Source organism: Zonotrichia albicollis, chromosome 26 (assembly GCF_047830755.1).
Source record: "Zonotrichia albicollis isolate bZonAlb1 chromosome 26, bZonAlb1.hap1, whole genome shotgun sequence".
Taxonomy (NCBI): Eukaryota; Metazoa; Chordata; class Aves; order Passeriformes; family Passerellidae; genus Zonotrichia; species Zonotrichia albicollis.
In genome coordinates this window covers 8082742-8102178 of record NC_133844.1, presented here as the reverse complement: position 1 = coordinate 8102178, position 19437 = coordinate 8082742, and the positions used below count along the sequence as shown (strand labels likewise).

At 60.9% G+C, this 19437-nt stretch overlaps 3 protein-coding genes across 9 annotated transcripts; 2 read left to right on the top strand and 1 right to left on the bottom strand.

Moving 5' to 3' along the window:
• Positions 1 to 614: 614 nt before the first annotated feature.
• LOC141731886 (interleukin-36 receptor antagonist protein-like) lies at positions 615 to 3514 on the bottom strand. Of its 4 annotated transcripts, XM_074559106.1 has the most exons (5): positions 2999 to 3131; positions 2773 to 2833; positions 2587 to 2675; positions 2359 to 2489; positions 615 to 1765 (listed from the first exon to the last, which is right to left on the bottom strand). In XM_074559106.1, the coding sequence occupies exons 1-5, from the start codon at positions 3000 to 3002 to the stop codon at positions 1553 to 1555; spliced, it is 498 nt and encodes a 165-aa protein (XP_074415207.1). In that variant the 5' UTR covers positions 3003 to 3131; the 3' UTR covers positions 615 to 1552. The 4 variants fall into 4 exon arrangements, with proteins under 4 accessions (XP_074415207.1, XP_074415205.1, XP_074415206.1 ...); XM_074559104.1 differs by having other exon boundaries at positions 2587 to 2833; positions 2999 to 3514; XM_074559105.1 differs by having other exon boundaries at positions 2773 to 3122.
• Positions 3515 to 3604: 90 nt separating this feature from the next.
• On the top strand, positions 3605 to 8173 carry TMED4 (transmembrane p24 trafficking protein 4). The gene is made up of 5 exons (XM_074559107.1): positions 3605 to 3833; positions 4045 to 4145; positions 4531 to 4656; positions 6450 to 6596; positions 7539 to 8173. Exons 1-5 carry the CDS (start codon positions 3620 to 3622, stop codon positions 7686 to 7688), a joined length of 738 nt encoding a protein of 245 aa, XP_074415208.1. The 5' UTR covers positions 3605 to 3619; the 3' UTR covers positions 7689 to 8173.
• A 163-nt stretch (positions 8174 to 8336) lies between these two features.
• Positions 8337 to 19410, top strand: DDX56 (DEAD-box helicase 56). Of its 4 annotated transcripts, none has more exons than XM_074559100.1 (15): positions 8337 to 8484; positions 8832 to 8993; positions 9713 to 9873; positions 10255 to 10425; positions 10909 to 10999; positions 12670 to 12914; positions 13530 to 13643; positions 14397 to 14567; positions 15131 to 15225; positions 15318 to 15391; positions 15878 to 15967; positions 16447 to 16552; positions 17902 to 17972; positions 18528 to 18612; positions 18854 to 19410. In XM_074559100.1, the coding sequence occupies exons 1-14, from the start codon at positions 8422 to 8424 to the stop codon at positions 18606 to 18608; spliced, it is 1695 nt and encodes a 564-aa protein (XP_074415201.1). In that variant the 5' UTR covers positions 8337 to 8421; the 3' UTR covers positions 18609 to 18612; positions 18854 to 19410. The 4 variants fall into 4 exon arrangements, with proteins under 4 accessions (XP_074415201.1, XP_074415202.1, XP_074415200.1 ...); XM_074559101.1 differs by lacking the exon at positions 18854 to 19410 and adding an exon at positions 12445 to 12502 and having other exon boundaries at positions 12728 to 12914; positions 18528 to 18677; XM_074559099.1 differs by lacking the exon at positions 18854 to 19410 and adding an exon at positions 11649 to 11680 and having other exon boundaries at positions 12702 to 12914; positions 18528 to 18677.
• The last annotated feature ends 27 nt before the right edge of the window (positions 19411 to 19437 follow it).

The window sequence follows — 19437 nt, the reverse complement described above, 5'->3', positions numbered from 1 at the left end:
CTCCAAATGCCACCATCCCTGTCCCTATTGTCCCCCATTCCCTGTCCCCACACCCCGTGTGCCCCCTGTCCCCTGTGTCACGCTGTCCCCACGCTGTCCCCTCAGTGTCCCCCGTGTCGTGCTGTGCCCCATGTCCCCTCAGTGTCCCCCGTGTCGCGCTGTCCCCTCAGTGTCCCCCGTGTCGCGGTGTCCCCACGTTGTCCCCCATGTCCCCTCCGTGTCCCCTCCATGTCCCCCGTGTCGCGTTGTCCCCCATGTCCCCTCCGTGTCCCCCGTGTCGCGCTGTCCCCACGCTGTCCCCTCAGTGTCCCCCGTGTCGCGCTGTCTCCACGCTGTCCCCCATGTCCCCTCCATGTCCCCTCAGTGTCCCCCGTGTCGCGCTGTCCCCACGCTGTCCCCCATGTCCCCTCCGTGTCCCCTCAGTGTCCCCCGTGTCGCGCTGTCCCCACGCTGTCCCCCATGTCCCCTCAGTGTCCCCCGTGTCGCGTTGTCCCCCATGTCCCCTCCGTGTCCCCTCCGTGTCCCCCGTGTCGCGCTGTCCCCCATGTCCCCTCAGTGTCCCCCGTGTCGCGCTGTCCCCCATGTCCCCTCAGTGTCCCCTCCGTGTCCCCCGTGTCGCGCTGTCCCCGTGCCGCCCCGCAGCATCCGGGAAGGGCCCGCGCCACCCCCGCCCGTTGGGGACGTCCCGTTCTGTCCCCATCGCTCGGGTGGCGCAAGAGCGGCCACTCCGCGGCGGTGACACATCCAGCGGGGCCACCAGCCCCGCCCTGCCACCCGTGTGCCACCACCCGTGTGCCACCACCCACACTCGGGCACCGCTGCCATCCGCATCGCTTTATTCGCGCACCGGAGCCCGGGCAGGATGGCGCTGTCCCCAGGGCGATGTCGCTGTCCCCAAGGGGATGTCGCTGTCCCCAAGGGGATGGCACCGCCCCGAGGGAGTGGCACCACACCGGGGGACGGATGTCGCTGTCCCCAAGGGGGTGGCACCGCCCCGGAGCAAGGGGGGATGGCACGGTCCAGGATGGATGGCACCGTCCTGGGCAAGATGTCGCCGATGCTGGGGGGCATGCCAGCCTCTCCAGGAGGATGTCACCGCCTTGGGATGAAGATGTCACCACCCTGGGGGACAGGGAATGGGGGACAGACGCCTGGAGATGCCACCCTCCCCAGGGGGATGTCGAGATGCCACCCTCGCCAGGAAGATGCCACCACCCTGGGATGAAGATGTCACCACTCTGGGGGTGATGCCACCCTCTCCAGGGGGATGTCACCGTTCTAGGGGTGATGCCACCCTCCCCAGGAAGATGTCACCACCCTGGGATGAAGATGTCACCGTCCTGGGGGCGATGCCACCCTCCCCAGGGGGATGTCACCGTCCTGGGGGTGATGCCACCCTCTCCAGAGGGATGTCACCGTCCTGGGGGTGATGCCACCCTCTCCAGAGGGATGTCACCGTCCTGGGGGTGATGCCACCCTCCCCAGGAAGATGTCACCGTTCTAGGGGTGATGCCACCCTCCCCAGGAAGATGCCACCACCCCGGGTCCCCGCTCAGCAGAGCTGGAAGTAGAAGTCGAGCAGGTTGGAGGTGACATCGCGGTGGCGACAGAGCGCCAGGGGCTGGTGGCCGCGCGGGGACGTGCACAGGAACCAGCCGGGGTGCGCGGCCGACTCGAAGCGCCACAGCCCGTCCCGGTAGGAGCGGAAGAAGGTGAAGGCGGCGGCGCTGTCACCGGCGCGGGGCAGCTCCCGGATGTCCACGTCCTGCGGGGACAGCGCCGTGTCACCCGCGGGGACAGCGCCCGGGCACCGCGGGCACCACGGGGGCAGTGTGCCAAGGGTATGGTGCGGTGTGGGCACTGCCTGTAATGTCCCCATCCCCGAGGTCCCCATGCCCGCGGTCCTGGTGTCCCTACCCCGCAATGTCCCACTCCTGAAGTCCCCGTGTCCCCATGCCCGCAGTCCCCGTGTCCCCATGCCCACAGTCCCCGCGGTCCCTGTGTCCCCACCCCACAATGTCCCACCCCTGAGGTCCCCGTGTCCCCTCCCCAAAACTTTCGTGTCCCCATCCTCATCACCACCCACACGGTGTCCCCATCTCTTTAGGTGTCCCTGTGATGTCCCCATCCCCTTCCCTCCCATGTCCCTGCAGTGTCCCCACCCCCTTGGTATCTCCATCTTCTCAATGTCACCATCCCTGGTGTCCCCATTCCCACAGTGTCCCCGTCCCCGCGCTGTCCCCGCGCTGTCCCCGCGCTCTCCCTACACTGTCCCCGCTGTCCTCTCGCTCTCCCCGCTGTCCCCTCGCTGTCCCCTCGCTGTCCCCTCGCTCTCCCCGCTGTCCCCGCTGTCCGCACCTGCAGCCGCAGCCGGGGCTCTCCGGCGGGGCCGCGCTCGGTGCGGAGGCAGCGGGAGCCGCTGCGGATCCCCAGGATCACCGGCAGCCGCGCGGGCTCCAGGGCTCGGTTGGGCACCCAGAACACTTTCTCTGCGGGTGGGTGGGTGGGTGGGTGACACGGGGACCCTCAGCGCGCGTCCCCGCGGCTGCCCCCGCGCGCGTCCCCAAGCGCGTCCCCGTGTCACACCTTCCAGCGCGGCGTTGGCGCCCTGCAGGTGCCCGGCCACCAGCTGGTCATCGCGCAGGTACAGCGAGCGCTGGTTCACGTCCCACAGCCTGGCGGGCAAAGCGGGGACAGCGGTGCCACCGCTCGGTGCCACCCCCGCTCCCACGCCACCGCCGCTGTCCCCGCCGCCCCCGGGCCGTCCCTTACCGGTACTGGAACACCTTGGTCTGCAGCGCGGGCGCGTGGCAGAGGGCGAAGCCTTCGGCCTCTGCGCGGAGGAAGAGGAGGGCGAGGCTGAGGGCGGCCACGCGGAGCCCCCCGCGCCCCCTGCCCGCGCTCCCCGAGCCTTGGGGACCCCTCCCGGTGGCACCGGCCGTGCCGGGCGCTCCGTGTCCCCTCCGGGCCGTGCGCGGGGTCCCCGGGCAGCGCTCACCCATGGGACCCCCGCTTCTGCTGGGACCCCGGCTCCGGTGCGACCGCGGCTCCGGTGAGACCCCCGGTTCCTGTAGGACCCCCTGTTCCGCTGGGAACCCCGGCTCCGGTGCGACCCCGGCTCCTCTGGGTCCCCCGGCTCGTGTGACGCCCCTGCCTCCGCTGTGACACCCCCGGCTCCGGTGCTACCCCCGGTTCCAGTGGGACCCCCGGCTCCGGACGCTGCGGGCGGCGGAGAGGAAGGGAGGAAGTTGCCGGTGTTGCCACACTGCTGAGAAGGGCGCGCCCCGCCCCCGCCATTGCTCAGCATCCCCGCGGGGTGACAAACAAGGGGACACATGGCGGGGGGGGGAAGGTGACAGCGTGACACGCGTGGGGACACCGCGACCCCCGCGATGGCTGTGGCGGGGCTCGAACTCGTGAGCTTAGCAGCGAGAGAGCGGCGTCCTCCCCGCTGCGCCACCGCGGCGGAGAACGCGCATGCGCGCTGCGGGAGCTGCGGGAAGCACACGGGCGGCGTGGGGAGCCCTGAGTGGCCGTGGGTGTTGCGCATGCGCAGTGCGAGACACGGCGGTGAGGGCCACACTGCGCGTGTGCAGAGCCTGCGCTGAGAGTGCGGCGCATGCGAGTTGAGCAGGGTGAGGCTCTGGCGCATGCGCAGAGCGCCCCCGGTGGGCGGGAGGGAGGAATCATGGCGGCGCTGTGGGATGCGATGAGGGCGGCGATGGCCGCGGTGCTGCTGCTGGGCTGGGGCGCGCACGGGCTCTACTTCCACATCGGAGAGACCGAGAAGCGCTGCTTCATCGAGGAGATCCCCGACGAGACCATGGTCATCGGTGCGGGCGGCGGCGGGGAGTACCGGGAATGGCCGGGGGCGTGAGGGGGGAGCGGGAGAGACCACCGGGAATGGCGGGGTAGGAATGGGAGAGACCACCGGGGGGATTGGCGGGGAGCGGGGGGAACCACTGAGGGATTGGCGGGGGGGGGAGCGGGAGGAACCACCGGGCACGGGGGTCGGCTCCGAGCCCTGTGCCCGCTCCGTGCCAGGCAATTACCGGACGCAGCTGTGGGACAAACAGTCCGAGTCCTTCCTGCCCTCCACCCCCGGGCTGGGCATGCACGTGGAGGTCAAGGACCCCGACGGAAAGGTGAGGGGGGCTTGGGCACCTCGTGGGCACGGGGAGGGTCCCTGGGCATCCCTTGGGCATGGGGAGAGGTCTTTGGCAGGGGGCGTTTGGGCATTCCCCAGGCTGTGCCCCAGTGCCCAGGGGAGTGACAGTGTCCCCATGGGATGCCAGTGCCATGGCCTGACAGTGCCCCCGCGGGATGCCAGTGGCCGTGCCCATGGCCCTGACTCTGTCCCCACATTGGCACAGGTGGTGCCAATAGCCGTGCCCACGGCCCTGACTCTGTCCCCACGTTGGCACAGGTGGTGCCAATAGCCATGCCCACGGCCCTGACAGTGTCCCACGTTGGCACAGGTGGTGCCAATAGCCGTGCCCACGGCCCTGACAGTGTCCCACGTTGGCACAGGTGGTGATGTCGCGGCAGTACGGCTCCGAGGGGCGCTTCACGTTCACGTCGCACACGCCGGGCGAGCACCAGATCTGCCTGCACTCCAACTCCACCCGCATGGCGCTGTTCGCCGGGGGCAAGCTGGTAATGATGCCCTGGCACAGCCTGGCATAGCCCTGAGACATCCTTGGGGATGGCCCTGGCACAGCCCTGGGGGAGCCCCATGCCCTACCCATGGCTGTGCCATTGATGGTTCCATTGCTGGTGCCCTGGATGGATCCATGGTTGGTGCCATGGTTGGTGCCATTACTGGTGCCATGGTTAGTGCCAAGGTTGTTGCTATGATTGATGCCATGGTTGGTGCTATGGTTGGTGCCATGGTTGGCACCATTACACGGCTGGATCCATGGTTGGTGCCATGGTTTGAGCCATTACCAATGCCATGTTTGGGAGCCGTGGTTGGTGCCATGATTGGAGCCATGGTTGGATCCATGGCTGGTGCCACGCTTGGACCATGGTTGTGCCATGGTTGGGAGCCATGGTTGGCACCAGTAATGGTTGGTGCCATGGTTGGTTTGAGCCATGGTTGGTGCCATTACTGGAGTCATGATTGTTGCTATGGTTGGAACCATGGTTGGTGCCATATTGATGGCATTACTGGCGCCATGCTTGGTGCCAGCCGTGGTGCCAGCTGGACATCCAGGTGGGCGAGCACCCCAACAACTACTCATGGTTGGTGCCATCATTGGTGCCATATTGGCGGCATTACTGGGGCCATGGTTGGGGCTATATTTGGTGCCATGGTTGGTGCCAGCCCTGGTGCCAGCCCGTGCCCTGTCCCACAGAGGGTACACCTGGACATCCAGGTGGGCGAGCACACCAACAGCTACTCATGGTTGGTGCCATCATTGGTGCTATGGTTGGAACCATGATTGGTGCCATATTGGTGGCATTACTGGGGCCATGCTTGGTGCCATGGTTGGATCCATTTGGTGCCAGCCTTGGTGCCAGCCCATGCCCTGTCCTGCAGAGGGTGCACCTGGACATCCAGGTGGGCGAGCACACCGACAACTACTCATGGTTGGTGCCATGGTTGGATCCATGGTTGATGGCATTACTGGGGCCATGGTTGGTGCCATGGTTGGATCCATGGTTGGTGCCAGCCTTGGTGCCAGCCCATGCCCTGTCCTGCAGAGGGTGCACCTGGACATCCAGGTGGGCGAGGACACCAGCTACTCATGGCTGGTGCCATGGTTGGATCCATGGTTGGATCCATGGTTGATGGCATTACTGGGGCCATGCTTGGTGCCACGGTTGGTGCCAGCCTTGGTGCCAGCCTGTGCCCTGTCCCACAGAGGGTACACCTGGACATCCAGGTGGGCGAGCACACCAACAACTGCTCATGGTTGGTGCCATGGTTGGACCATGGTTGATGCTGTGGCTGAAGCCATCATTGGTGCCATATTGGTGGCATTACTGGGGCCATAATTGGGGCCATGTTTGGTGCCATGGTTGGTGCCAGCCGCGGTGCCAGCCCGTGCCCTGTCCCGCAGCGGGTACACCTGGACATCCAGGTGGGTGAGCACACCAACAACTACTCATGGTTGGTGCCATCATTGGTGCCATGGTTGGATCCATGGTTGGATCCATGGTTGATGCCATGGTTGGTGGCATTACTGGCGCCATGCTTGGTGCCATGGTTGGATCCATTTGGTGCCAGCCTTGGTGCCAGCCTGTGCCCTGTCCCGCAGAGGGTACACCTGGACATCCAGGTGGGCGAGCACACCAACAACTACTCATGGTTGGTGCCATGGTTGGATCCATGGTCGGATCCATGGTCGGATCCATGGTTGATGGCATTACTGGGGCCATGCTTGGTGCCATGGTTGGATCCATTTGGTGCCAGCCCTGGTGCCAGCCCGTGCCCTGTCCCGCAGCGGGTGCACCTGGACATCCAGGTGGGCGAGCACACCAACAACTACCCCGAGATCGCCGCCAAGGACAAGCTGACGGAGCTGCAGCTCCGCGCGCGCCAGCTGCTCGACCAGGTGGAGCAGATCCAGAAGGAGCAGAACTACCAGAGGGTAGGTGGGCACCTTTCGGGGTCAAACCGCGGGCATCGGGGGCACCAGGGGGGTTTGGGGCAGATTTATGGGGTTTTGGGGGAGGTTTATGGGGTTTTGGGGGAGGTTTATGGGGTTTTGGGGCAGATTTATGGGGTTTTGGGGGTGAATTAATGGGATTTTAGGGTCAATCTGAAAGGTTTTGGGGTGAATTCATGGAGGGTTTTGGGGTCAATCTGTGAGGTTTCAGTGGGAATTTTTTTGGGGTTTTAAGTGGAATTCACAGGGTTTTGGGGTGAATTTATGGGGTTTTGGGGTTTTGGGGTGAATTTATGGGGTTTTAGGTGGAATTCACAGGGTTTTGGGGTCAGTCTTTGGGGTTTTGGGGTGAATTCATGGGGTAGAATTCATGGGTTTTGAGGTCAATCTGTAGGGTTTTGGGTGGAATTCACAGGGTTTTGGGGTGGATTTATGGGGTTTTGGGGTTTTGGGGTGAATTTATGGGGTTTTGGGGTGAATTTATGGGGTTTTAGGTGGAATTATCAGGGTTTTGGGGTCAGTCTGTAGGGTTTTGGGGTGAATTTATGGCGTTGAATTCATGGGATTTTTGGGTCAATCTAAGAGTTTGGGGTGAATTCATGTGGGGTTTTGGGGTAGATATTTGGGATTTTGTGGTGCACCTGCAGCTTTGGGGTGGATTTGTGGGATTTTGGGGTGAATCTTTGGGATTTTGGGGTGAATCTTTGGGGTTTTCCCCTCAGTACTGGGAGGAGCGGTTCCACATCACGAGCAAGAGCACCAACCAGCCACAGCCATTCTGTGGGGTTTTGGGGTAGAATTTTGGGATTTTGGTGTGGATTCATGAGATTTTTCTGTGGATTTATGGGATTTTGGGGTGAATCTTTGGGATTTTGGGGTGAATCTTTGGGGTTTTGGGGTGAATCTTTGGGGTTTTCCCCTCAGTACCGGGAGGAGCGGTTCCGCATGACGAGCGAGAGCACCAACCAGCGCGTGCTCTGGTGGTCCATCGCCCAGACCGTCATCCTCATCCTCACCGGCCTCTGGCAGATGCGGCACCTCAAGAGCTTCTTCGAGGCCAAGAAACTCGTCTAGCCCCCCAAAATCCCCTCGGGGGGCACCCCAAAACCGACCCCAACCCCCAAAAAGACACCCCAAAATCCACCCCCATCCCAGGGTGTGCCCCAAACTTCACCCTCAGCTTGGGGAGCACCCCAAAAGCAAGCCTAATCCCAGAGGGATCCCCAAAATCCACTCCTAATCCTGTAATGGGGGGATCCCGCCCACCTTGGGGTGCTAGGGAGGGACCCCCAAACTCATCCCACCCACCTTGGGGTGCTGGGGAGGGACCCCCAAACCCATCCCACGCACTTTGGGGTGCTGGGGAGGGTCCCTCACTCCCTTCTGGCACCCCAAACCCATCCCAGGTTGCTGGGGAGGGACCCCAAACTCATCCCACCCACCCTGGGGTGCTCCCTGTGGATTTTGGGGTGCCCTGCTTGCCATGGAGGGAGCAGAGAAAGGCGCCACCCCCCAAGGTGGTTTTTTTGAGGGGGGAAATAAAGGTTTTTTTTGTTCCACCAAGAGTTGTCGGTTCGTTTTGGGGTGGGAAGGGGGTCGTGGCGCTGCAGGCATTCAGCTGCTGCTCAAACCCGGCCGTTTTCACCCCAAAAATCGATCCCGGGGCGGATTTTGGGGTGTCGGGGATGCTGTGGGTCCTCCTCCGTCAGGGGGCGCCCTCAGCCGCCATGGCGGCGCTCTGCGCGTGCGCCGGAAGTGTCGGTGGGCGGGGCCGCGAGACCGGAAGTGCGTGCGCGGCGGGGCCAAGATGGCGGCAGAGATGGAGGCGAAGCGGTTCGAGCACATGGGGCTGGACGGGCGGCTGCTGAGGGTGAGCGCAACGGGAGCGGGAGGGGAGTTTGGCCGGGCAGAGCGGGGGATTGGGAGGGCAGCCATCGCCGGGGTTCCGTGAGGGGTAAGGGATCCCTCTGAGGGGAGGATTTGGGGGAAGAAGGGATGGGGACACCGGGGTGGCGTGGGGAGTTGTGGGGTCGCTCTGGGGACCCTCTGAGGGCACGGGGACATTGGGATCCCTCTGAGGGGAGGGGACATTGGAATCCCTTCAGGGATGGGGGGGGTCTGAGAGGACACCGGAGATTGTCCCCATGGGGAGGGGGTGGCACCGGGACTGGCACCATTGTGGTGTCCCCGAGGTGGCACCGAGCTCTGTGCCCGCAGGCGGTGGCGGAGCTGGGCTGGGCAGTGCCCACGGCCATCCAGGCCCGCGCCATCCCGCTGGCCCTGGAGGGCCGGGATCTGCTGGCCCGGGCCAGGACCGGGTCTGGGAAAACGGGAGCGTACGGATTGCCCGTGCTGCAGAAACTGCTGAGCATCAAAGAGGTACTGGGGGAACTGGGGGGAACTGGGAATACTGGGGGACTGGGAATACTGGGGGAACTGGGAATACTGGGGGAACTGGGGATACTGGGGGGAACTGGGATTGCCCCTGCTGCACAAACTGCTGAGCATCAAATAGGTACTGGGGGGATCTGGGGATACTGGGGGGAACTGGGAATACTGGGGGGAACTGGGAGCACTGGGGATACTGGGGGGAACTGGGAGCACTGGGGATACTGTGGGGAACTGGGAATACTGGGGGGAACTGGGGATACTGGGAATACTGGGGGGAACTGGGTCTGCCCGTGCTGCACAAAGTGCTGGGGATCAAAGAGGTACTGTGGAAACTGGGAATACTGGGGGAACTGGGGATACTGGGGGGAACTGGGGCTGCCCGTGCTGCACAAACTGCTGAGCATCAAAGAGGTACTGGGGATACTGGGGATACTGGGGGAACTGGGGAAACTGGGGGAACTGGGGATACTGGCAGGAACTGGGGATACTGGCAGGAACTGGGGATACTGGGGGAACTGGGGATACTGGGAATACTGGGAGTACTGGGGGGAACTGGGGCTGCCCGTGCTGCACAAACTGCTGAGCATCAAAGAGGTACTGGGGATACTGGGGGGAACTGGGAATACTGGGGGGAACTGGGGGTACTGGGGGAACTGGGGCTGACCCCGCTGTCCCCCCGTGACCCCGCTGTCCCCCCGTGTCCCCAGGCGTCCCCAGCCGTGCCGCAGGCCGTGCGGGCGCTGGTGCTGGTGCCCTCTGCGGAGCTGGCACGGCAGGTCGGGCACACCCTGCGCCGCCTGGCCGCCTTCTGCGCCCGCCAGCTGCGCGTGGCCGAGCTCTGCGGCCACTCGGACCTCGCCGAGCAGCGGTCAGTGCCACCCTGTGCCACCCTGGGGTCCTCTGTGCCACCCTGGGGTCCCCTGACCCACTCTGGGGTCCCTAAAGCCACCCAGTGTCCCCAGAGCCACCCTGGGGTCCCTAAAGCCACCCGGTGTCCCCAGAGCCACCCTGGGGTCCCTAAAGCCACCCGGTGTCCCCAGAGCCACCCTGGGGTCCCCTGAGCCACCCAGTGTCCCCTGACCCTCCCTGGGGTCCCTGACCTGCCCCCCTGTGTCCCCAGGCTGGTGCACTGTGGTGGGCACACCTGGACGTGTCCTGGCACACCTGGATGGGCACAGCCTGGCCCTGACCCCTCCCTGGCTGTCCCCTCGATGTCCCCAAGCCCCCCTGACCCCCTGGATGTCCCCAGGCCGGTGCTGATGGAGCAGCCGGACATCGTGGTGGGCACCCCGGGCCGTGTCCTGGCACACGTGGCCGGGCACAGCCTGGCACTGCGGCCCTGGCTGGAGGTGCTGGTGCTGGATGAGGCCGATCTGCTGCTGTCCTTCGGCTTCGGGGACGACATCCGCGCCCTGCTCTGGTGGGGACACCTTGGGGACACACTGGGGACATGGGGGGACACAGGGGACAAGGATGGGACACTTGGTGGGGACAGGGAGGGGACACCCAGGGGAGCATGGAAGGGACAGGGAGAAGACACTGAGAGGACAATGGGGGGGACACCAGGGACAGGGAGGGGACACTGAAGGCTTTGGGGTCTTTAAGGTTTTGGGGTTCTCTGAGAGATTTTGGGGGGCACTGAGGGTTTTGGGGCTCCCTGAGAGGTTTTGGGGGACACTGGAGGAGGTTTTGACATTTCAGGGCGCACTGAGGATTTGGGGGGCACCAGGATCTTGGGGTCTTTAAGGTTTTTTTGGGGCACTGAAGGGTTATGGGGGTTCTGAGCAGTTTTGGGATATTTTTGGCGGTTTTGGGGTGTTCTGGGCGGTTTTGGGGTGTTCTGGGTGGTTTTGGGGTGCCCTGGATGGTTTTGGGGTGCCCCTGACCCCCCGTGCCCCCCCAGCCACATGCCCAAGATCTACCAGGCCCTGCTGGTGTCGGCCACCCTGAACCCCGAGCTGGAGGCGCTGCAGGAGCTGGTGCTGCACAACCCCGTGAGGAATTTGGGGCGATTTTGGGACATTTTGGGGGCTCTGGGGTGAGGCCTGGGGGTTCCACACTGAAACACAAACCCCCCATTTCCTATTCCTGACCTCAAATCCCATTCCAGGTGCGGGTTCTGTCCCCAGAGCTGCTCCCAGTTGTTCCCAGTTCCCATTTTGGGATCCTGACCCCAGATTCTCTGGGAATTCCAGTTCCTAATCCCCAATTTCAGGTTTTTAACCCCAAATCCCTCAATTTTAGGTCCAAGTCCCGCCCCCCGAGCCCCGAATCCCAGGCAGTTCCCAATCCCCAATTTCAGGGTTTTAACCCCAAATCCCATTCCAGGTCCATGTTCTCACCCCCGAGCCCCATCTCCCAGGCAGGTCCCAATCCCCAATTTTGGGATTTTAACCCCAAATCCCTCAATTTTAAGTCCATATTCTCCCTCCCGAGCCCCATCTCCCAGGCAGTTCTCAATCCCCAATTTCAGGTTTTTAACCCCAAATACCCAGTGTGGGATTTGGCAGTTCCCCATGGGATTTTAACCCCAAATTCCCCAATTTCAGGTCCATATCCTCCCTCCCGAGCCCCGTCTCCCAGGGATTGGGCAGCTCCCAATCCCCAATTTCAGGTTTTTAACCCCAAATTCCCCAATTTCAGGTCCATATCCTGCCCCCCGAGCCCCGTCTCCCAGGCAGCTCGCAGCTGCAGCAGTTCCCCAGTTCCCAATCTGGGATTTGGCAGTTCCCCATGGGATTTTAACCCCAAATCCCCCAATTCCAGGTCCATATTCTCCCACCCGAGCCCCTTCTCCCGGGCAGTTTCCAGTCCCCCAATTTTGGGATTTTAACCCCAAATCCCCCAATTTTAGGTCCATATTCTCCCTCCCATTTTGGGATTTTAACCCCAAATTCCCCAATTCCAGGTCTATGTTCTCCCCCTGAGCCCCATCTCCCAGGCAGTTCCCAATCCCCAATTTCAGGTTTTTAACCCCAAATCCTCCAATTCCAGATCCATGTCTTGCCCCCCGAGCCCCGACTCCTAGGCAGTTCCCAATCCCCAATTTCAGGTTTTTAACCCCAAATCCCCCAATTCCAGGTCCATATCCTCCCTCCCGAGCCCCGTCTCCCCGGCAGCTCCCAGCTGCAGCAATTCCTCAATCCCCAATGCCCAATTTTGGGATTTTAACCCCAAATTCCCCAATTTTAGGTCCATGTTCTGCTCCCCGAACCCCTTCTCCCCAGCAGTTCCCAATCCCCAATTTGGGATTTGGCAGTTCCCCATGGGATTTTAACCCCAAATTCCCCAATTTTAGGACCATATCCTGCCCCCCGAGCCCTGTCTGCCCGGCAGCTCCCAGCTGCAGCAGTTCCCCAATCCTCAATGCCCAATTTGGGATTTGGCAGTTCCCCAATCCCCAATTTCAGTTTTTTAACCCCAAATCTCCCCATTCCAGGTCCATATCCTGCCCCCCGAGCCCCGTCTGCCCGGCAGCTCGCAGCTGCAGCAGTTCCCAGTACAGAGTTTGGGATTTGGCAGTACCCCATGGGATTTTAACCCCAAATCCCCCAATTCCAGGTCCATATCCTGCCCCCTGAGCCCCGTCTCCCCGGCAGCTCGCAGCTGCAGCAGTTCCCAATCCCCAATTTCAGGTTTTTAACCCCAAATCTCCCCATTCCAGGTCCATATTCTCCCTCCAGAGCCCCGTCTCCCCGGCAGCTCGCAGCTGCAGCAGTTCCAGCTGCGCTGCCCCACCGAGGAGGACAAGTTCCTGCTGCTGGCGGCGCTGCTGAAGCTGCGGCTGCTGCGGGGGCGGGCGCTGCTCTTCGTGGGCAGCCTGGCCCGCGCCTTCCGCCTCAAGCTCTTCCTGGAGCAGTTCGGGATCGCGGCCTGCGCCCTCAACCCGCAGCTGCCCGCCCGCTCGCGGTGAGGCCTGTTGGGATTTATGGGGTTTGTGGGGTTTGTGGGAATTGCCATTTGTGCCCTCAACCCGCAGCTGCCCGCCCGCTCACGGTGAGTATGAGGGGTTTGTGGGGTTTATGGGGTTTGTGGGAATTGTGGGAATTGTGGGAATTGTGGGAATTGTCCTTTGTGCCCTCAACCCGCAGCTGCCCGCCTGCTCACGGTGAGTATGAGGGGTTTGTGGGGTTTGTGGGAATTGCCATCAGGTTTTTACCTGATCCCAGTGGTTTCTGAGGGGAGACAATGGGGTGGGATTTATGGGATGGAGTTTATGGGAATTCCCATTTGAGTTCTCACTGAGTCTTCAGCCCGCTCCTGCCTGTGAGATCCTGGTGAGTCCTGGTGGGATTTATGGGATTTATGGTGTGGGATTTGTGGGAATTGGCATTTGAGTCCCAAATTCCTGGGTTTTCACCTGATCCCAGTGGTTTCTGAGAGGAAAGAATGGGGTGGGATTTATGGGGTGGGATTTGTTGGAATTTCCATTTGTGCATTGAATTCCCACTCGTGTCCAGGTGCCCGGTGGCACTGGGCTGTCCCGGGTGACGCTGGGGTGATGTCCCTGTCCCTGTGCCACAGGTGCCACGTCATTGCCCAGTTTAACCGGGGTCTCTACGATTACATCGTGGCCACCGACGAGGAGGGGCCGGCGGAGCCCCCCCGGCACCGCCCGCGCAGGGCGGGCACGGCCAGGTCAGGATGGGGACACTGGGGACAGTGGGGACATTGGGGTGGCACTGGGGACAGCCAGGTCAGAATGGGGACAATGGGGACAATGGGGTGGCACTGGGGACATTGGGGTGGCACTGGGCACGGCCAGGTCAGAATGGGGACATTGGGGACAGTGGGGTGGCACTGGGGACAGCCAGGTCAGAATGGGGACACTGGGGTGGCACTGGGGACATTGGGGACAGCAGGGTGGCACTGGGGACATTGGGGACAGCCAGGGCACAGCCAGCACTGTCAGCACAGGGGGGGCACGGCCAGGTCAGAATGGGGACATTGGGGACACTGGGGACATTGGGGTGGCACTGGGGACACTGGGGACAGCAGGGTGGCACTGGGGACAGCCAGGTCAGAATGGGGACATTGGGGACACTGGGGACAGTGGGGACAGCCAGAGCATGGCCAGGTCAGAATGGGGACACTGGGGACAGTGGGGTGGCACTGGGGACATTGGGGACAGCCAGGGCACAGCCAGCACTGTCAGCACAGGGGGGGCACGGCCAGGTCAGAATGGGGACACTGGGGACAGCCAGGTCAGCCTGGGGACATCTTGGGGACATCTTGGGGACACTGGGGATGGCGCTGGGGACAGCAGGGACAGTGGGTGGGATGGAGACTGGGGCCCATGTCCCTGACCCCATGGTGTGGGGAGCAAGGGTGACAGGAAGGGACAGTCCCTGCGGTGTCCCCCTGTCCCTGACTGTCCCCATGTGCCCCCAGGAAAGGTGACAAGAAGGGTGACAAGAAGGGTGACAAGAAGGGACAGCCCCCGCCGTGTCCCCAGGACCCCGAGTTCGGGGTCTCTCGTGGCATCGATTTCCAGAACGTCGCCGCCGTCATCAACTTCGATGTCCCCAACTCGGTGGAGACGTACATCCATCGAGTGGGCAGGTGGGACACGGGGACACCAGGGTCACCACGGGGACACCACAGGGTCACCAGGGCCACCACTGTGTCCTCAGGGCCACAACTTCAATGTCCCCAACTCGGTGGAGACGTACATCCATCGAGTGGGCAGGTGGGACATGGGGGACACCACAGGGCCACCAGGGCCACCACTGTGTCCTCAGGGCCACAACTTCAATGTCCCCAACTCGGTATTGTCCTACATCCACCGTGTGGGCAGGTGTGACACTGGGGACACCACAGGGTCACCACGGGGTCACCAGGGCCACCACTGTGTCCTCAGGGTCACCAGGGGCTCACCAGGGCCACCACGGGGTCACCAGGGAGGTCCAAGTGTCCCTGTCCCCATGGTTCCTGGTGTCCTCATGGTCCCTGGGTCCTGTCCCTGTCCCCACGGTGTCCCCACGGTGTCCCTGTCCCCATGGGTGTCCCCACGGTCCCTGTGTCCTGTCCCTGTCCCCACGGTGTCCCCACGGTGTCCCTGTCCCCATGGGTGTCCCCATGGTCCCTGTGTCCTGTCCCTGTCCCCACGGTGTCCCTGTCCCCAGGACGGCGCGTGGGGACAGCCCTGGCACGGCGCTGACGCTGGCACTGCCCGACGAGCTGGAGGGGCTGCGGCGCATCGAGGACACGCTGGCAGCAGGTGGCACTGGGGACACCGGGGGGGTTTGGGGACACTGGGGTGACGCTGAGGTGACACTGGGTGACGCTGACGTGTCCCCAATGTCCCCACAGAGAACGGGCAGTCGATGCTGCAGCCCTACGAGTTCCGCATGGAGGAGATCGAGACGCTGCGGTACCGCTGCCGGGTGAGGGGACAGCAGGGGACATTGAGGGGACAGGCCTGGCCCTGCTGTCCCCAGTGTCCCATTCATGTCCCCAATGATGTCCCCAGGACGCCATGTGTGCTGTCACCAAGCAGGCCTGTCCCCAATGTCCCCAATGATGTCATTGATGTCCCCAATGCCCCATAAATGTCCCCAATGTCCCCAATGTCCCCAGGACGCCATGCGCGCTGTCACCAAGCAGGCCTGTCCCCAATGTCCCAATGATGTCATTACTGTCCCCAATGTCCCCATTGCTGTCCCAGGACGCCATGCGCGCCGTCACCAAGCAGGCCTGTCCCCAATGATGTCATTACTGTCCCCATTAATGTCCCCAATGTCCCCATGTCCCCAGGACGCCATGCGCGCCGTCACCAAGCAGGCCTGTCCCAATGTCCCCAATGTCCCCAATGATGTCATTACTGTCCCCAATGTCCCCAATGATGTCATTAATGTCCCCAATGTCCCCAGGACGCCATGCGCGCCGTCACCAAGCAGGCCGTGCGCGAGGCGCGGCTGCGGGAGCTGCGCCAGGAGCTGCTCAACTCCGAGAAGCTCAAGGTGAGACCCCAAAACTGGGAAAAAACCCAAAATTGGGACTTAAAAAACCCTAAAATGGGGATAAAAACCTCCTCAATGGGGATAAAAAACCCCACAAAAATTAAGATGGATGCTTTAAAAAATGGGGTTAAAAATACCTAAAATTGGGATAAAAAACTCCCCAAAATTTGGATTAAAAATACCCCAAAATTGGGATAAAAAACCCCAAAATTGGGATAAACCCCCCAAAATTTGGATTAAAAAACCCCAACATTTGTATTAAAAAACCCCAAAATTTTTATAAAAAGCCCTAAAATTTGGATTAAAAACCCCAAATTTTTTTGGGATTTTCCTCCACAACCCCTCAATTTTAACCTGATTTTTGCCATTTTGGGGGAGGGATTTCCGTGCTGCAATTAACAAATTACTGATTAATTTTCAATTAAGGATTAATTAAGGGTTAATTAAGGGTTAATTAATGGTTAATTAATGAATTCCAGGTGTATTTTGAGGACAATCCCCGGGACCTGCAGGCTCTGAGGCACGACCGGCCCCTGCACCCAGCAAATGTGCAGCCACACATGGGCCACGTGCCCGAGTACCTGGGTACCAAAATGGGGCAAAAAAGGGGAAAATTGGGAAAAAATGGGAAAAATAGATGAAATTTGGGGAAAAAACGGGGAAAAAATGGGAAAAAATGAGATTTTGGGGAAAAAAATTGAGATTTTGGGGGAAAAATGGGAACTGGGAATGGGATCAGCCCCATGTGCCCGAGTACCTGGGTACCAAAATGGGGCAAAAACGGGGGAAATTGGGACAAAATGGGAAAAATGGGAAAATAGATGAAATTTGGGGAAAAAACGGGGAAAAAATGGGAAAAAAATTGAGATTTTGGGGGAAAAATGGGGAAAAAATGGGGAAAAATTGAGATTTTGGGGGAAAAATGGGGAACTGGGAATGGGATCAGCCCCATGTGCCCGAGTACCTGGGTACCCAAAAATGGGGCCAAAAAAAAGGTGGAAAATAGGGAAAAAATGGGAAAAAATGGAAAAAAAAGTTGAAATTTGGGGAAAAAATGGGGAATAATTTGAAATTTTGGGGGGAAAACGGGGAAAAAATGGGGAAAAAATTGAGATTTTAAGGGAAAAATGGGGAAGTGGGAATGGGATCAGCCCCATGTGCCCGAGTACCTGGGTACCCAAAAATGGGGCAAAAAAGGGGGAAATTGGGGAAAAAACAGGGAAAAATGGGAAAATAGATGAAATTTGGGGGAAAAATGGGAAAATTTTGAGATTTTGGGGAAAAAATGGGGAAAAAAATTGAGATTTTGGGGTAAAAATGGGGAACTGGGAATGGGATCAGCCCCATGTGCCCGAGTACCTGGGTACCCAAAAATGGGGCAAAAAAGGGGGAAATTGGGAAAAATGGGGAAAAAATGGGAAAAAAGTTGAAATTTGGGGAAAAAACGGGGAAAAAGTTGAAATTTGGGGAAAAAACAGGGAAAAAATGGGAAAAAATTTGAGATTTTGGGGAAAAAAAATTGAGATTTTGGGAGAAAAATGGGGAACTGGGAATGGGATCAGCCCCATGTGCCCGAGTACCTGGGTACCCAAAAATGGGGCAAAAAAGGGGCAAATCGGGGGAAAAACAGGGAAAAGTTGAAATTTGGGGAAAAATGGGGGAAAAGTTGAAATTTGGAGAAAAAATGGGGAATAATTTGAAATTTGGGGGAAAAATTTGAGATTTTGGGGTAAAAATGGGGAACTGGGAGCAGCTTCAGCCCTACCCGAGTATCCAAAAATGGGGCAAAAAAAGAGGGAAATTGGGAAAAATGCGCGGGAAAATTGAAAATTTGTGGAAGAAAAAGGGAAACTTGGGGAAATTGGGGTTTGGGGTGGGAATTGGGGAAATTTTGGGGCAATTTTGGGGTGCTCTGACCCCTTTGTGCCCCCCAGTGCCCCCCAGCCTGCGCGGCATCGCCGACCCCAACCCCAAAAAGAGGAAATGGCCCCGAGGGGGGAAGAAGGTGAGGGACCCAAAATTCCTAAAAAATTCCCCAAATTCCCTCCCAAAATCTCCCAAATTCCCCAAATTCCCTCCTCAAAATCCCCAAAATTCCATCCCAAAATTCCCTCCCAAAATCCCCCAAATTCCCTCCCCAAATTCCCCAAATTCCCTCCAAAAATCCCCCAAATTCCCTCCCAAATTCTCCCAAATTCCCTCATAAAATGTCCCAAATTCCATCCTCAAAATCCCCCAAATTCCATCCCAAATTCCACCCCCAAAATTCCTCCAAAATCCCCCAAATTCTCCCTGAATTCCCCCCCAAATCCCCCAAATCCCTGAACCCCAAAATCCCCCCAGAAGCCCCAAATCCCCCCAAAATCTCCCTCAGTCCCCCCTCAATCCCCCCCAAATCCCCCCCAAATCTCCCCAAATCCTTCCCGAACCCCCAAATCCCCCCAATGCCCCAAATCCCCCCCAAACCCCCCCAAATCTCCCTCAATCTTCCCCAATTCCCCCCAAATCCCCCCTCATTCCCCCAAATCCCCCCCTCACCCCTCCCCCCCCGTTCCCGCAGCCCCGCGGCTCCGCCAATCCCCTGCAGAGCTTCAGCTTCGCCCGGCGCGGGAACCGACGGGGGGCAAAGGGGGCACCCTGAGAGCCTGGCACAGCTGGGCACCCCCTGAGAGCCTGGCACACCTGGGGGCATCTCCTGAGAGCCTGGCACACCTGGGGGCATCTCCTGAGAGCCTGGCACAGCTGGGGGCATCTCCTGAGAGCCTGGCACAGCTGGGGGCACCTCCTGAGAGCCTGGCACAGCTGGGCACCCCCTGAGAGCCTGGCACAGCTGGGGGCACCCTGGGCACCCCCTGAGAGCCTGGCACAGCTGGGCACCCCCTGAGCCTGGCACCCCCTGGGCACCCCCTGGGCACCCCCTGAGAGCCTGGGGGCACCCCCTGGGGGCATCCCCTGAGAGCCTGGGCACCTCCTGGGGCTCCTGGGCACACCTGGGGGCACCCCCTGAGTCTGGCACCCCCTGGGCCTGGCACCCCCTGAGAGCCTGGCACACCTGGGGGCACCTCCTGAGAGTGTGGGGGCACCCCCTGAGCCCCTGGGCACCCCCTGGGCACCCCCTGAGCCCCTGGGCACCCCCTGAGTGCCTGGCACACCTGGGGCACCCCCTGAGCCACCTGGGCACCCCCTGGGCCTGGCACCCCCTGGGGGCACCCCCTGAAACAACCTGGACACCCCCTGAACCTGGCACACTGGGGGCACCCCCTGAGAACCTGGCACACCCTGGGCACCCCCTGGGCACCTGGGAGTACCTGGGGACCCCCCCCGTGCCACCCTGGGGTCACCACTGCCCCCCCCCGTGCCACCCTGCGGACCCACCTGTGCCCCCTGTGCCACCCCTGTGCCACCGCGGGGGTTGGTGCCCAATAAAGGTGCCAAGGAGCCGCTCCGGTGTCCCCTGGTGTCCCTTGGGG

Excerpts from the sequence above, each read along its gene's own strand:
- LOC141731886 (XM_074559103.1), bottom strand. The coding sequence starts at position 3,337 with ATGTGTCCCCTTGTTTGTCACCCCGCGGGGATGCTGAGCAATGGCGGG. Across the intron at positions 2,490-2,586 it reads CGCCAACGCCGCGCTGGAAG|AGAAAGTGTTCTGGGTGCCC; the intron begins GTGTGACACGGG and ends ACCCACCCGCAG. Across the intron at positions 1,766-2,358 it reads AGCCCCGGCTGCGGCTGCAG|GACGTGGACATCCGGGAGCT; the intron begins GTGCGGACAGCG and ends CTGTCCCCGCAG.
- TMED4 (XM_074559107.1), top strand. The coding sequence starts at position 3,620 with ATGCGAGTTGAGCAGGGTGAGGCTCTGGCGCATGCGCAGAGCGCCCCC. Across the intron at positions 3,834-4,044 it reads CGACGAGACCATGGTCATCG|GCAATTACCGGACGCAGCTG; the intron begins GTGCGGGCGGCG and ends GCTCCGTGCCAG. Across the intron at positions 4,657-6,449 it reads TGTTCGCCGGGGGCAAGCTG|CGGGTGCACCTGGACATCCA; the intron begins GTAATGATGCCC and ends CCTGTCCCGCAG.
- DDX56 (XM_074559100.1), top strand. The coding sequence starts at position 8,422 with ATGGCGGCAGAGATGGAGGCGAAGCGGTTCGAGCACATGGGGCTGGAC. Across the intron at positions 13,644-14,396 it reads CGCAGGGCGGGCACGGCCAG|GAAAGGTGACAAGAAGGGTG; the intron begins GTCAGGATGGGG and ends ATGTGCCCCCAG. Across the intron at positions 16,553-17,901 it reads CCACGTGCCCGAGTACCTGG|TGCCCCCCAGCCTGCGCGGC; the intron begins GTACCAAAATGG and ends TGTGCCCCCCAG.